Source organism: Carettochelys insculpta, chromosome 3, assembly GCF_033958435.1.
Source record: "Carettochelys insculpta isolate YL-2023 chromosome 3, ASM3395843v1, whole genome shotgun sequence".
Taxonomy (NCBI): domain Eukaryota; kingdom Metazoa; phylum Chordata; order Testudines; family Carettochelyidae; genus Carettochelys; species Carettochelys insculpta.
This window is the reverse complement of record NC_134139.1, coordinates 194,288,585-194,304,995: the sequence shown is the minus strand read 5'-3', so window position 1 is coordinate 194,304,995 and position 16,411 is coordinate 194,288,585. Positions and strand designations below refer to the sequence as shown.

The following is a 16,411-nucleotide window of genomic DNA, read 5'->3' as shown; positions in this document are numbered from 1 at the left end:
TCCGCACCATCTCCATTGACTTCCCTTACCCCTAATGGGCAGTGGGGGCTGGAGTCCGGGTGCTGACACAGGCACCTTTAAGTTTGATTTAGAGCATCCCTGCTAAATCAAACTCCAAAAGATCGACTGTAGTGAAGACGTACTTCAGGAAATCATTCCAGTGGTGAATTATTCTCGCTGTTTAAAATTTACACCTTATTTCCTGTCTGAATTTGTCCAGCTTCAGTGCCCATCCAATGGATGATATTAGACAGAGATCAGCAACCCCTGGCACAGGTCTCAAGAGCGGCATGCAAACCAATTTTCATCAGCAAACGAGGTGGGAGCTCAGCCCCACCCTCCTCCCCCAGGCAGCTGGGAGCTTGCGCAAAGCCATGCCACCTGTAGATTAACAAAAGACCAGCTAATGCTACCAGCCACCACCTAAATGGTAAAGCTCTGCATCTTCATTTATTTATTAATGAAGCTGTTGTAAATTGGACTATTAGTGACTTTGAAAAGTATCACTGGCGCTCGGACCACACAGAGGTCAAAAGGTCAAATTTCAGCCTTCCGCCTTGGAAGAGTTGCTGACAGCTGTGCTAGACCTTCCACAGCTAGACTGAAGAGCCCCTTTAGCGACTGACTAAATGTAATCATGTCAGCCCTACATTTTTTCTGTCATACTAAAGGGGCAGCTCTCTTCTATATATTGAAGGGAGTTTGTTTATGTGTCTGATTGTCTGTCCCCCGGCTGGGGGACATGCACCCCTTGCCCAGCTGGGCCCACTGTTGCTGCAGTGGCTGTGGACAGGTGTACGTCACCTGGCCCTAGCTGCTGCTTTGAGAACAGGCTGGGGTAGTTCTCTCTCCTCTGGACAGCCTGAATACTGAACCCTCCATCCCCAGCCCACACCAGAGGAATGATTTAAATGAAGAGAGACAAAAACAAGACTGAATGAAGGACCTGTGCAATGCTGGGTAAATCTTCTAATATAGCACACAAGCATCACCCTGATCTCACTGTCAATCTAAGCTTTGCCCTTGACTTCATTGCATGGGTGCAGGAACTAGCTGTGCTGGGGGTGCTGGCTTGAAGTGGTTTCCTTTGCATACAGGGTTTCAATTTGGTTACAGGGCTCCCAACACCACCGCTCAAAAAATTGTTCCAGCACCTTTGCTTCAGTGGAAGGAGGGTCATGCTCTGAAGTAGTAGGGGTATCCTTGGAGTGTGCAGACACTTATTGTACTTTACTGCTGGAATGATACAGAAAAATCACAAGCTACAGAAATCACAGGCCAGTTGTGTAATGACAAAATTGTATCTCTCCCAAGGCTACAAAATGGGTAGGGCTTATAAACAGCCCAAATGCCTGAATAAGGATTCTGGTATTTAGTGCCCATTAATGTGAACTCATAATTGTTATCATCACTACGAGTTTTCTGTAAATATTGTTACAGCCAAAACTACCTGGCAGAGAGTGCACTAGAATGGAAGGCGAGACATCAGAAAAGAACACGCCGTCCCCTATAACATTAGGATCATACACTCTTGGCTGCTGTGGAAAATGTGGTTGCTGAATTCCTGGGTAGTTGGTTGGTCTTAGCTCGGTTTCATGCAGAAGCTTCCTGGGAACTGCAAGAAAAGCATAACAAGAACAACACAATGGTTAGGGTGGATTATTTTAGCTGGTAATAAACTGAATAATTGCATTATGCTACAAGGCTCAGCTCATATTTAATTATAATGTAAGCAGACCAAAGACATGCTCATTTACCACCATCAGGAGTGTGCTGTAAATGCCCAGACAGACACATTCAATATCAGCGCACAATCACTGTGAACTTCATAAGACATCATAAGACTGTGAAGTCTTTAGATTGGTTTACCTATTTAGAGGCGGTGCGGAAAAAGATCTAGGAGGTGACACATGTCTCTTTAAGACACTGATTAACATCCAAAAGGAAAAGCAATACATGGAGTTGTTTGATATTTCCACCTTTTGCAGTGTTATAGCACTGTTCTTCTCCAAATTCCTCATAAACATTAACCCCTAACATAAACACTTCTTATCTTTTACCTTAGCATATTATCTTCTCTTCCAAAACATTTGAAAGAAAAATTAAGGCAGACAATGAATCATTCTTTTGTACAATTACAAACCAGAGAAAAACTGCAACACTACTGTACACAATACTGTAACACTACATTTCTTGCTTTGGACCACTGAAGTTTTAGTAAGAGCTGAACATTTTTCTCTCCTGTAGTTATACGGCTTGGTCTTCATCTGCAAATCAGCAGAGTCAGTGAAGCTACCCAGATTTACACTTGCTGAGGAGTTGGTCACACAGTAAAGTTTGACACACAGAGACAGGACATCAATTCACTTTGGCTACTGTCACATTAGCAAGATTTGCCAGCAACACCCTGGTTTGGTCAACAAAACTTGTGGAGCACACACACACAAAATGCATTTTGTCGACAGTATCTAGACAAAACACGAACACTTTTGCCGGCAGCGTTTTGCCTCAAAGCTTTGAGGCAGAACGCTGCTGTTGACAGATTTTGTTGATGAAAAAGCAGTGTGGCTGCTCTGGGGGTTAGGGGATGGGGCTTCTCTCAACAGACCGGGTCTCCACAACAATGGGCAGCCCTGTCTGCTGTGCTTCGGGGTGCCTGTTTTGTTGAGAGACCAGCCAGGCAGTCTGGCTACTCCGTCAACAGAGTGAAGCACTCTCCCGATTGGCTTTTGTGTGTGGATGCACTCTATCAACATAAGTTTTGTTGGGAAAAATCTCTCCCAACAGTGACTTCTGTCAGTTACAGTAGTGTAACTGTAGCCATTGTCTGATTGGGTTCCAGCAGTGACCAATACTTTATACAACTACAGAGCATAATTGTCTTCCATAAATCTTAGGGCTAAGAAAACAAGAAAGGAAATTAACAAAAGTCTCTGTGAGAGAGTATTATGTATGTGTTACTTCTGTCACTGCCTATGTTAAAACCAATACAAAACGGTGGTTTCATTGGATACCAAAAATTAGAACATAGGCTGGTTTTTTTTTTTTGGTTTTGGTTTTTTTTTAATACAGCTGAAAACACTCCAAAAATAAGTGTGAAGAAGGACCTGGCCAAGAGTGAAATCCTGCATGGAGAGAGAAAATCCTTCCCGATAGCTGTAAATAATCAGATGACACTTTGAACACCATAATGTCCATCTCTGATTACTCATATCACTAGTGCTACAAAGGCTAAGGATCAGGAAGTAGCCCAGTCCCCTTACTTTATGCTGTATTAGACATGCTGTATTTTCTGAGGCTGAGAACAACTCTATTTTCTGGCCACCCTCTCGTGGATGGCAGCTAAAGCATCAGCACTTATGCTCCTAGCATTATTTGACAAGTCTCATCAGGTCAAGAAGTAGACATTAAAAAAATAAGAAAAAATTAAAAAAAAAAACACGAAAGCCCTCGCTTGTGAATATGAACAATCCAACACCGCTGTTTCTGGAGAGGCCTGGAGTGGCCAAACTCCTCTTCAGCATAGGCCAGGGGTCAGCAACCCTTGGCATGGGTGCCAAGAGTGGCACGCATGCTGATTTTCATCGGCACATGAGATGGGAAATCAACCCTGCCCTCGTTCCTCATGTAGCCGGGAGCTTGCTCAAAGCAATGCTGTCTGTGGATTAACAACAAACCAGCTAATGCCACCAACCACCACCTAAATGTGGAAGCTCTGTGTCTTAATTTATTTATTAATGAAACTGTTGTAAGTAGGACTATCACCGGTACTCGGACCATCCATGGAGGTCAAAAGGTCAAATTTCGACACTCCACCTCAGGAAGGTTGCTGACCACTGGCAGAGGCAGTAGAGGAAATTTTCTGGGAGTAGCTAAACAGAAGCCTGGGCAATGGCAGAGACTGAAAGAGTCAGGAAATCCTGGAAGCATGTGGGGTTGGTTTAAAATAACAGTTCTCTGCCAAGAGTGTCCAAAGTAACTAACAATTTGTGTGGGGAGGTCACGCCCGACATGCCCATAAGTGAGACTGATTTTCAGAGGACCGGGACTCAGCCCCCTCTGAATATCTGATCCCATAACAAATCTAAGTTGGGGAACAAAAGTAGAAATCATCCAAAAATCACTAGTCATTTTTGAAAATCTTGGTCTGTCTTTATATAATGCTTTTCCCCCCAAAGGGTTCCAGATTGCATTGTGGAACATTAGAGACTGTTTGGAAATTTAAATTTAAAAACAAATTGAAGGAAATGAGGGTAAAATTTCACAGATGCTTTTACAAAATTTGTTCAGTGGTTTTGGACCAGCTTTTCGTGGCCTACAAGAAAGTATCTTTACCCACACCAGGGAAGTGCAGCCATCTCTGGGATGGAACAGAGCTGACAAGGGAATAAAATATTCCTCTCCCCATGGGCAGTATTTAGAATCGCAGAAGCAGGAAATAGAAAAACCCACTCATCAACCCTTCTCCCTGTTAATCAATATTTGCCCCATCAATGTTTATCTCCATTCCACTGAACTTTTCACTGTATGGCAGGTATACATTGCCATAGTGTCTGAACGCTTCCCAGTCTTTAATGAAGTCACATTTATGGCACACACACACACACACACGCTTTTACAGGAGGAAATTGAGGCACATAGAAATTAATTTAAATTCCCAAAGTCACACAAAAGGTCAGTGGTAGAGCAGGGAATTGCACCTCTGTCTCCTGCATCCCAAGCTGGCACACTAGCTGTGTCTACACGTGCCCCAAACTTCGAAATGGCCATGCAAATGGCCATTTCGAAGTTTACTAATGAAGCGCTGAAATGCATATTCAGCGCTTCATCAGCATGCGGGCGGCAGCGGCGCTTCGAAATTGACGAGCCTTGCCGCCGCGCGGCGCGTCCAGACGGGGCTCCTTTTCGAAAGGGCCCCGCCTACTTCGAAGTCCCCTTATTCCCATGAGCTCATGGGAATAAGGGGACTTCGAAGAAGGTGGCGTCCTTTCGAAAAGGAGCCCCGTCTGGACGAGCCGCGCGGCGGCAAGGCTCGTCAATTTCGAAGCGCCGCTGCCGCCCGCATGCTGATGAAGCGCTGAATATGCATTTCAGCGCTTCATTAGTAAACTTCGAAATGGCCATTTGCATGGCCATTTCGAAGTTTGGGGCACGTGTAGACACAGCCATACACTATCATACAGTGCCTTTGTTGCAAAAAAAAAAAAAATAGCCAATACTCAGCCGATTCCCAGCCCTCTCCCCCCAACAGCCAATCCCATGGTTGGAGCTGCCAATGTGCTGGTGCTGGCAAGTACTGGCAAAAACAAAAAAAAACCACTGCTATTATATAACTATATATCTGTATCTATCAATCTATCCATCTGTATATGGAGAATGGAGAGAGGAACATTGAAAGTACATCGCTAAAACAGGCAGGAAAAGATTTGTCGGTTTCTAGTTCACTGCAGTGTGTTCATTTGTGCGTTTCAGCCCTTGATGTTTGTTCTGAAAGTTCCATCTAATTAAAATAGATCCTGCAGAACATTACACATATCCTGCAGCTAATGCTTTAAATACCGTGTGAGCTGAATAAACTGACTTCAGAGAGGAAAACTACATCCAGACTCTTTATCTGGGCAGGCTGTGGCCAGCAACTGTTGAAGTTCAACATATTCTTCAGATAACAAAAACTTACTGTGAATAAATGCCCAGTGTAAATGAGCCCAGTTTTTAGAGCAAGATAAATTCCTGGGAGAGGATGAGGTTAGAACTATGAAAATACACAGCAAAATCCAAATCTATCAAAAATAGCCATCTGTGAATTAAGACAGTTAAAAGAAAATAGTTCTTTCGCCTGTGTCTTGTACACATGTGAGCCACATAGACTTTGAAGACCACTGGACTGAAAGTATTTTACATGCTGCAATGATAAAATCCACTAACTCGTTCAAATGAAACTGTTAAAAGAATGAGACATGCACACCACTTACCACACAATAACAATGAAGAGATTTTTTTTTTAAAGGAATGCATATGTCTGAACATGGTGCCCCATTAATGCATTTAGTCCCCTGGTGTATTTATTATTATTTATAACAATAACACCAGTTTACATTTGCAAGTTATAGGGTCTTTCATATCCCTATGCAATTTATAAATTTAGGACCAAATTCTGCTCACCCTATTTATACCAGCAACCCTGCTGAAATAAATGTGACCACTTACACGATTAAAGCAATCAGCATCAGACCCTCCAGTGGACCCACTATATAAAAGAAAGAATGAAGCAGCCTCCAATGTAAAACACCACTACTTTAAACAGCATACAACAATGTAACACAATTGTTTGAGACATGGAGTGAAGAATACCATCTCACATTGAAGTTCAAGAGATTTTAGGTAGACCCAAAGTTGGAATTTGGCCAGGACACTGGAATTTTAAAACCTCTACTCTTGTGAAAACAGTAACAGATCATTAATGACCTCAATTTTTTCATCACACACATTTATTTTAAAAGATAGGGACCAAAGTACAGTGGTGTAGAATCCTCAGACTGAATACAAATACCCCCAAAATAATTATTTGACCATATGCAAAAGCGTTTTGAATGGAATTGTTCCAAACTACTGACAAAAGGAAATGACTCACACACCCTACAGTAAGTCAACTTTCCTGAACCACCAATTACCTTATGGGAATCAAGTGGGCCTTTCTGGGAAAACATCTCTTTCATACTGTAGGTTCCTGCCCACCCCCTGCCTGCACAAATCAGCTGCATGACTCAAAAGAGCCCATGCTGCACCTCCCAGGGGCTTGCTATTCCCTATGGCTGTTTCTACACAGCTAATACACAGAGCGAAAGATGCTAATGAGGCACAGATGCAAATTCCCCACACCTCATTAGCATAACATCACATGATTTGGAGTCTGGAAGACCGTTCTTCTGGACTCCAAAATGCCATGCAGAAGCGCAGCCCCGGGGGAGCTTCCAGAAGGAAGTCCTTCTTCTGGATGCCCCTTCTTCCCAAAAATCTTTGGGAATAAGGGGCCTCCGTAAGGAGGACTTCTTTCCAGAAGCCCCCCGGGGGCCACGCTTCTACACGGCGTTTTGGAGTCTGGAAGAATGGTCTTCCAGACTCCAAATCACGTGATGTTATGCTAATGAGGCGTGGGGAATTTGCATCCATGCCTCATTAGCATCTTTTGCTCCGTATATTAGCATGCCACTTCCGAAGGAAGTGGCCTGTGTAGAAACAGCCTATGTGATACCGCTTAAACAGGCAGGTATTCAGCAGCTGAGTTTGAAATGGAGAAAATTACAGCTTTCATGCTTTTGGGAAAAGTTAAAACCTATGATGCAGGACAACCTGTGTGCAAGCTTTTCAAATGGCCATACCAAGACTCCTCTGCAGTAGACATTCTGTCTCCCCAGAGGCCTAGGGCTATGTCTACTCTAGCCCAGAAGATGGACCTGCTCGGGGTCATCTGGCCAGGATGCACGAAATCAATCTCTCAGGGTCACATCCAACCTCTGTACTCCTTGCAAGATGCAAGGATTAAGGGAGGTCAATGAGAGAAACTCTCCTGTTGACCCTGTTCAGTAGAGACAGCCAAGTAAGCCAAGCGCAGATACATTAATTCTACCTACACGATTGCCGTAACTAGAATTGTGTATCTAAAGTCAACTTACTTTTCTTATCATAGACATTATCTGAGATATGGGCCTGAGCCAAAACCCTTTGAAGTCAATGGGAGTCTTTTGACTGATGTCAATGGACCGTCAATTGACACCTGCATGTATTTAGACTATCTGCTTGCTTAGCTGATACACCAATTGATATACTAAGTTTTTTACAACTGGGTAGCTGCTCAGGATAAACATCCCTATGGAAGAGCTTCCCATCTCTACCCACCTGTCTAACTTCTTATACCAGAGCCAGCATCAGGGTATTTGAATCCCATGGACTCTAGTGTGTCTTACACATTGTCAGTTAAGCTTTGACTGTTTATTTTGACTATTCCTGGCAATGAGATGAGAGACAAAAAGAACACAGTTCATCTTCTAGGGATTACGGGACTAGACAATAAGAGCTAAAACTCAGATTAGCTTCTTGGCTTGTATACTGAGCAAATTTGCCACAGAGTCATTAAAAGAATGAATGTGTAAGCTTACCGTGCTATGTTTAGATTCATTTTTTGGATTATCCCCATACTACTTCTCATCTTTGACTCTCCTGTTTCCTCCGTCTTTAAGTTTTAAAATTTGGCAGTAGACTTTACATACAGGTTTATCTGCTAGCAACGAAAGCCTCACTGTGTTCTGTCCCAGCTCTGTCTTCCTCCTCTCATTTCATATTTGTGCTTTTTCTTTCCGTTCTTTTTTCCCACTTTCTTGAATTTCACAGCAAGATATAGAGCACCTATGATTCAGAGCCAGTGATTCATAAGTCTGCCGCTTCCTGTGGCTTTTGCTTTCCAAAGGGCACAGTGGAAAAGTGTCTAGTGCTCTTGGGTGGTATGTACATTTTATGTTTGGAAAGAAAACCTGTGATATAAAGAGACGTACTCTGTTCATCTGCTTACACATCCCAGCTCTGACAGATAGTTATATGTTCCCAAGTGTAATGTGGCTCTGCATTTTCACAAAGCAATGCACATGCAGTCACATAAGGCTCAATTTCTTGGCATGTAATGAACACAACTCAGCCAGTCTTTTTCCCTACAAAGGATCTCCACCAGCCAAGTATTGCCAGAGCACACACTGGCACTGGCTATGCATGATATCCACTTGAAACATCCACATCATGCTCCCTAGGCCCGGGGGTGATAGCTGTAGGAGAGTATCACCCAGAGATTCACCTATGCTAAGGAATCCCCCGCTAAGGAGAAGTGTGAGTTTACCACTCTTTTCCAGGAGTGACATGAAGAGGGCAGAGTAGTTTTCAGGACTGAGCCTATAATGTCTACACTGTTCTTTCCTAGATGAATTTATTTTCCAGTGTCACAGCGATCAGTGAAGTCATTGTTAGACTCACAGTCTGATACCACTGGCATCCAAACCAATGCCTTGAAGTAACTCCACTGAGTTAAAGCAAGTTGCCTCAGATTTGCATGGGTGCAAAGCTCAGATCTGAATTAGGCTTATTGTATTCAGCTCTTGGTGCATTAACAACAGAAATAGGTAGATTAACTGGAGAGAATTCAAAGTATAACAGCTGTTGTGAGGATGGACTGACAAGCTGGGGAACAGGAAGATGGTCTTCAAATATATGTAGGTTATAAATGACAGCCATAAAATATGACTTTGGATCTGAATGCTCTTAAAGTGTGGAGCTGTTCAGCTCTGGGAGTTTGGTGCATCTCTAACATATATACAATTTGAACTTCTCTAATCCAGAACTCTCTCATCCAGCAATATCTGTAGTTCAGCGTGATTTTATTTAGCCGGACCACCAATTATCGTGGGAGTGGCCAAGTTTCCCATGGTCCCATAAAGTTTATGTACAGCCACCAGTCCTGGCTCTCAGTATTCTGTGCTGTTATTTAGCTGCAATTTATCCCTAAAACTTCTAAGAGCGCAGTGTTGGTAATGCTGCTAGACAATATTGACCTCCCATGTTTCAGCAAATTCTCTCTCTGAGCACTGGTCAAGTCCCAAGGGTGCCAGACTAGAGGCTCACCCTGTATATAAAAATGACGTTCAGAAAAATTAGATTTGATCTCTCCTATTTGCTGTGTTCCCATCCCTGTAGGTTCTTGTTGCATTTTCAGGCTGCATATCAGGAAGATCCCCCAATGGTAACTGTTGAATTGCACCTTGGGACAAGTGGTGGAAATATGTGCCATTTTATATTGCACCGGATAAGTAAATTGACAATGTACTATAGGAAACACTGCTGCACTGGTAGGGACTTGAATGAGGTGACCTAGTGAACCATTTTAGTCTCTACTTTCTTTTATTCTTTCATGACTCTCCATTCAATAGGATAACTAGATGAAAATGCAGTGCAGGCAGGGGACAGGGTAAGAATGATGGGAAAAATCAGTGGGAGACAGTTGCCTCCTGAAATGATGGTGAAGGGCTTTCTGGTAATCTTGTGAGCTTTGTTGCACTGAGCTGTCCCTTTCATGTGCTTTTTACTGTCATCTCAGTCAGGCTGCAAACCTCACAACAGATGGCCCATAGACAGTTGGTATCTCCCTTATTCCAGTAGTGTACGTGTGTTGTATATGTGTGTGAGCATGCATGCATGTACTGATACACACACAGATTACCGCCTTTCAGGTGTAATATAAAATCTCCATGGATATATACACATTAAGTACCGTGTCCTCATGTTCCTGCAAGTAGCTACCCGTTTTCTGGAGCCGCAAATACTTGCTCATTGCTTCAAGTTAACATGTTATTAAAGTGTGTGCTTTTATATAGGTGTTGCTCTGCTTTGGCTCAAAGTAGTGTCAGGAGAAGCTGCTAACTCTGCTGTAAGTTCTGTTTTTCTCATCATCTTTTATCAGTTTAATCAACAAGTTAACCCTAATGACCAAAATGGGAAATGTATTATATATGCATTTCACAAGTGTTAAGCAAAAAGCATCTGTTTCATTTCTCTGATGACATATGCCCATTGTCCTGGTGCCAAAAGGTACAATCAAGGTCATGCTCTTCGGCACTGTACAGGCATTAAGTACAAGAACGTCCTTAAGCATGCTGCAGAATGAGAGCTCAGGAATTACAGAAGAGACTAAGCAGTTTGCAAATCTGGGCTCCTGCTAGTGCGTCCATTTCCACATGTGGATGATCAAAATGGCACATGGTGACCAGTCCAGCAAGGCTACGTCTACACATGCATGCTACATCGAAATAGCTTATTTCGATGTAGTGACATCGAAATAACCTATTTCGATGAATAGCGTCTACACGTCCTCCAGGGCTGGCAACGTTGGCGTTCAACGTCGACGTTGGGCAGCACCACATCAAAATAGGGGCTGCGAGGGAACGTCTACATGCCAAAGTAGCACACATCAAAATAAGGGTGCCAGGAACAGCTGCAGACAAGGTCACAGGGCGGACTCAACAGCAAGCCGCTCCCTTAAAGGGCCCCTCCCAGACACACTTGCACTAAACAGCACAAGATACACAGAGCCAACAACTAGTTGCAGACCCTGTGCATGCAGCATGGATCCTCAGCTGCAGCAGCAGCAGCCAGAAGCCCTGGGCTAAGGGCTGCTGCACACGGTGACCATAGAGCCCCGCAGGGGCTGGAGAGAGAGCGTCTCTCAACCCCTCAGCTGATGGCCGCCATGGAGGACCCCGCTATTTCGATGTTGCGGGACATGGATCGTCTACTCGTTCCCTACTTCGACGTTGAACGTCGAAGTAGGGTGCTATTCCCATCCCCTCATGGGGTTAGCGACTTCGATGTCTCGCCGCCTAACGTCGAAGTTAACTTCGAAATAGCGCCCAACACGTGTAGCCGTGACGGGCACTATTTCGAAGTTGGCGCTGCTACTTCGAAGTAGCGTGCACGTGTAGATGCGGCTCAAGTGTGACATCAGGGGATTGCTCACATATGGCAGACATCTCAAGTCTGATTCTTGAACTGCAAGACTCACTCATCTGACCCTTGTCTGACATATGCATCCCTAGCTCAGTAAGTTTCCGGCACACATACAGCCCAGTGCTGAGGGAACAGCCAAATGCAGGGGACAGGAGAAGATTAGAGAGTAAGCCTGTCCAGCAGACAATCCAAGCAGAAACATCTGTCCATGGGCACATGCGCTGCCATGTGAAGTGGACCGCAGGACTGAGAACAGAAGCCCAGTTGACTGGTCACAACCCCCACTCAAATTTGGCCTGGCTGCCCCTCCATCAAGCCAGCAGGAAAGAGACACTGCAATTATGCCAGTCAGTTCTGATTACTGTCCTTCTGTTGGCAGAGGTGCACCCCAGCCTACACACAGCAGGGTGGGTGTGGAGAATGGATACAGTCTGATCGGCTACAGCAACCGGGATGCAATGGAAAGGGAGAAAGAAGAGCTGGGTCGCATGGGGAACAAGTTCCCCTGCAGGAGTAACAGCAACGGGGTTAAGCCAGCGAGTAGCATGGCAACAGAGCCCATGAGCTCCTGCTCCCAGTTCCTGGTTCCATTCAGTTTCAGAGGTATATTGACAGGTATGTTAATGGAAAACATCTTAGTGGGACAGGATGGAAAGAGAAGAGGCATAACTTTGTGGCGTTCTATAGCAGAGAAGATAGTCACATGTGAAAAAATGTCAGACTTAGATTCGTACCAGGAAAGGCAAATACCCAGGATAGTGATTATCGAATGTAATTGTGGATGTAATCTATTTATAAAGTCTCGTGCTTCAGAATATGCACCAACCTCTAACTGACAGAACCTAAGAAGATATTTCCCTTCTATGTCTTCATGGATAGAGTAAACCATAATGTCCTACTGTGAGGTTACTTGCACCTTCCTCTGAATCATATAATACTGGCTAACCTCACAGATATAATACTGAACTAGACTTGCTACTGGTCTGATTCACTGTGCCAATTCCTGTGGTTTCTGGAGATGCCCAAGTCTTGCTTGGAACACCGGAGAAGGAAATAATGGTCAATAGTCTTGAAACCTGAGCAAAGAACATGGACACTGTGGGAGCACAAGCACCTGGTGGCCCGGCCTCACTCGCAAGGCAGAATGACCATACACTCCATCTTGGAACGCTATCATACAACGGCGGGAAGGTCTGAAGCCAGGCCAGGAGAAAGAAATCAGAAAGTTGACAAGTAGTTGGAGAGTCCCCAAAAAGAACATCCTGACAAGTAGATAGTAAGCCCCCAAAGAGAACAGCTGGGGCAAGTAGCTGGAAGCCCCCCAAAGAGAACATCTTGGTTGTGCAACATCAGAGGGTCCTGGGGGGAGGTTCGGAAAATGACCAAGGACAGAGGAAATCTTGTAACATGTTCTGACAGGCCGGGAGGATAGAAAGCCCAAATTAGGTAACAAATGCTTTATTTGGTCAGGTATTGAACCCCCAAGTAAGAAACAGTATAAAAGGTGATTTAGCAGGGACAAGGGTGTGGGCTCCTGGACACGAGGTGGAGGCTAACAACTTCCAGTCCAGACAGCAGACCCCGGCCTGATCACCCAGACGCCACCACCACGAAAGGTCCCAACCAAGCCGTATCTCTGACTTGAAGGGCCGCTGTAACATAGTTGTTGGTGAGATGTGGGAGCATTGGATGTTATTGGTAAGTCACATGTAATTATATACAGCTATATGTAACCTCGTGTTTAGCCTATGCCAAATAAATATATTTCAGACAAGTGTCAAGTAACTGTAGTTACGAATAAATGAATCAATCACTATTGGTAAATACCACTAGCTGGACTACCTGGGGCTGTATGGAGAATTATTGGGACTTAGAACAGCCACAGGGCATTGTGGTGTTCACAATCAGAGTGTTATTGTTCCTGATACTCATAATACTGTGGAAACCTAGGTTTTAAAGTAGATACACTGAATCACATATTGCTGCTACATTATATAAGGCTGCTATAGCGGTGGGCTGGTTGGTCCCGGGCCACCCAACTCCCCCCGCTGTATCAAACCCCATGCGCACCCACGGGACCTGGAGTAGGTCGGCACATCGTCAGACACAGCACTGTGGTTAGAGACAGAGGCATGTCTACACCTTGAGCTGGAGGCAGAATTTCCAGACCCAGGAGACATACCTGCACTAGCTCTGATAGTAATAGAGTACATAAATAGAGAGTAGCCACAGAAATACAAGCTGTAATTGTGGTTGGACAAGGTGCAGGATGGGCTAGTCAGCCCAAGCACACCGTTAGCATTTTGGGCAGATACCTATGCAGGGCAGCTAGCCCTTCCTGATGTTCACATTGCCACGCTTACATGTGCTACATATTCAATCAGCGCTAGCACAGGTTTATCGCCTGGAACTGCAAATTACACTTGGGCTAGAAATGGAGCCAGAGTAAATCCTTTACCACACTAGACAGGGGAGCTAGCTATTCTATTAGAAATTCTGCTGCTTTTGTAGACAAGTGCATGTGTGCAAATAATTACTATAAAACAAGATGTACTACACTTCAGGCACAAGTTATTAATCTTCAGCCAGTAATTACTGGATAGAAGTCAATAACCAGGAAACTGGCCTCTGCTGGTATTGAAGTCCAAGGATCTATGACTGAATTGGCAAAACTGCTTTCTATATAAATTCTAATATTCACATGGTCATAATTTTTGCGATATTTTCCTCTGAAGCTGAAACTTCCTAAGCTTGATCTCAGCTCCAGTGTGAATCATTGTGGAAAGCAGTGGGGTTTTTTGTGCTGGTACTTGCCAGTACCAGCACCTGGGCAGCTCCAGCCACAGGACTGGTTGGGGAGCAGGAGCAGGGAGCCAGATGAGTACCATCTCTTCCTTTTTGTAAGGAAAAAAAGACACTGGTGGAAAGTCTAAGAAAAATCCATTTAGATGTTTTAAGTTACAAACACATTAAAGAAAGTGTTTTAGAAGGTATCTTTTCATGGCAGAAATCTTCGCCATTTAAATACCGTTTGCCTTTAACTTATTTGGACTGTACCCTGTAAAAAGTACCATACGTGGATTAAGTGTTTTACAGGAAAACCCATAACACCTTTCGGCTATGTCTACAGTACAGAGATCTTTCGAAAGAAGCACTTCTGGAAGATCTCTTTTGAAAAAACTTCTTTCAAAAGAGTATGTCCACACACAAAAAAGTGGATCAAAAGAGTGATCTGCTCTATCGAAAGAGAGTGTCCACACTGCCCCAGCTCTTTCGATAGAATGGGCCAGGGATTGAAAAATCTGGCCCCATGAGGACTGCTCTTTTCTGCGGGAAAAAAGGGCCTATGGAGCATCTACACATGCTTTCTTTTGAAATAAACTTTCAAAAGGGGGTGCTCTTCCTGAAATGGGAAAGGAAGAGCAATTTTGAAAGGAACACTGCATTCTTTTCAATTTACTTTCGAAAGAATGCTTTTTGTGTGTAGACACTGCCAGATCTTTTGAAAGAGCCCCCTTCTTCCAAAAAAAAATCTTTTGAAAGAACTTGCTAGTGTAGATACAGCCTTCATGACTAGCTTTTGGATTATGAGGGAAAGAGTAATTACACTGCATTCACGTGTAGCAGTAATCGCTATGGCAAGTAACCACAATTTTTCTGTAACACCATATTATTGTCACTTTCTTATTGCAGCACACACCAAAATGCATACTACAACCAACAAGGCCAGAGCTTTTGTTTACCCTGGAAAGAAAAGAGAGAGCCATTACTGAACACCTACTGAACATTCTTACGCAACTAAAACCACAGTTATTTCCATGCCAAGTGTAATCTGTGAGCTCAGAAAAAGCTGTGGGAAAACAGAGAGCTGGATGGTCTTGGCAGCTTTCCTGTTCTTAATAATAATGATTAAAAAAATAAAACATGAGATTCGGGAGCATAATATTTGTTTCTGACATTTAGCCTATTATATCCAGTGCACTGTCATTGGCTTTAAGAAGTACTCTTCCAAAACAAGAAGCATCATTATTCAGGCACATATGATTGTCCCCTCCCAGCTGTCATTCTATTGCATTGTCCACTTCCATCTGTTGCGGTGGCTTTTACCCACAAAAGCTCATGACCTAATACATGTGTTAGTGTCTAAGGTGCCACAAAACTGCTTGTTATTTACTTGCAAAATGTGAAGATGGGTCAACATCCTTTTCAAAATCAAGTATTTAACAAAACACATGCAAAAAAAAGTACTTCACAAAACTAGGTGTTTGGGCAACAAAATGGCAAATGAATTAATAAATCAATTTTAATGTTAATAACTGCAAAGTAACACACTTTGAAAAAAATAATCCAACTATACGTACAAAATGATAGGGACTAAGTTAGCAGTAATTACCACTCAAGAAAGAGATCTTGGAGTTATTGTAAATAGTTCTCTGAAAACATCCATTCAATGTGCTGCAGCAGTCAGAAAGCAAACAGAACATTAGGAATCCTGAGAAAAGGAATAGAGAAATAAGACAGAATATCTTGATGATTACCTATTCTGTTCATTGCCTCTGGGACACCTGGCAGCAGCCACTGTACATACACTCTATATTTGACTAGATCACCGGAGCCCAACAGGCAGCCTGCAAGCCAGAATCCAACCCATGGAGCCCTCTTATCCGGCCCATGGGGTCAGCTGCTGTGGCAGCACCAACTTCTGCGGCTGGGGTGTGAAGCTGCCACCAGCCCCGGAGGCAGAGCCCTGGCTGGGATGCAGTGCCGGTGGCAGAGCCCAGGCACCTGGAGTGCTGAGCTGTGGCTGGCCCTGGGAGGCAGAGCCCATCAGAAGGGATTTCCCCGCAAAACTTCTGTCACAGATTTCATC

The 16,411-nt window shown here is 43.9% G+C and overlaps 1 protein-coding gene across 4 annotated transcripts in view; it reads right to left on the bottom strand.

The window, feature by feature from the left end:
* Positions 1-16,411, bottom strand: part of EVA1A (eva-1 homolog A, regulator of programmed cell death) — a 307,385-nt gene that overhangs the window by 16,015 nt on the left and 274,959 nt on the right. For all 4 annotated transcript variants that reach the window (XM_074991351.1, XM_074991353.1, XM_074991352.1 and 1 more), the window contains one exon: positions 1,451-1,615. In XM_074991351.1, coding sequence (XP_074847452.1) covers positions 1,451-1,615 — 165 coding nt within the window. The remainder of the gene's footprint in view (positions 1-1,450; positions 1,616-16,411) is intronic.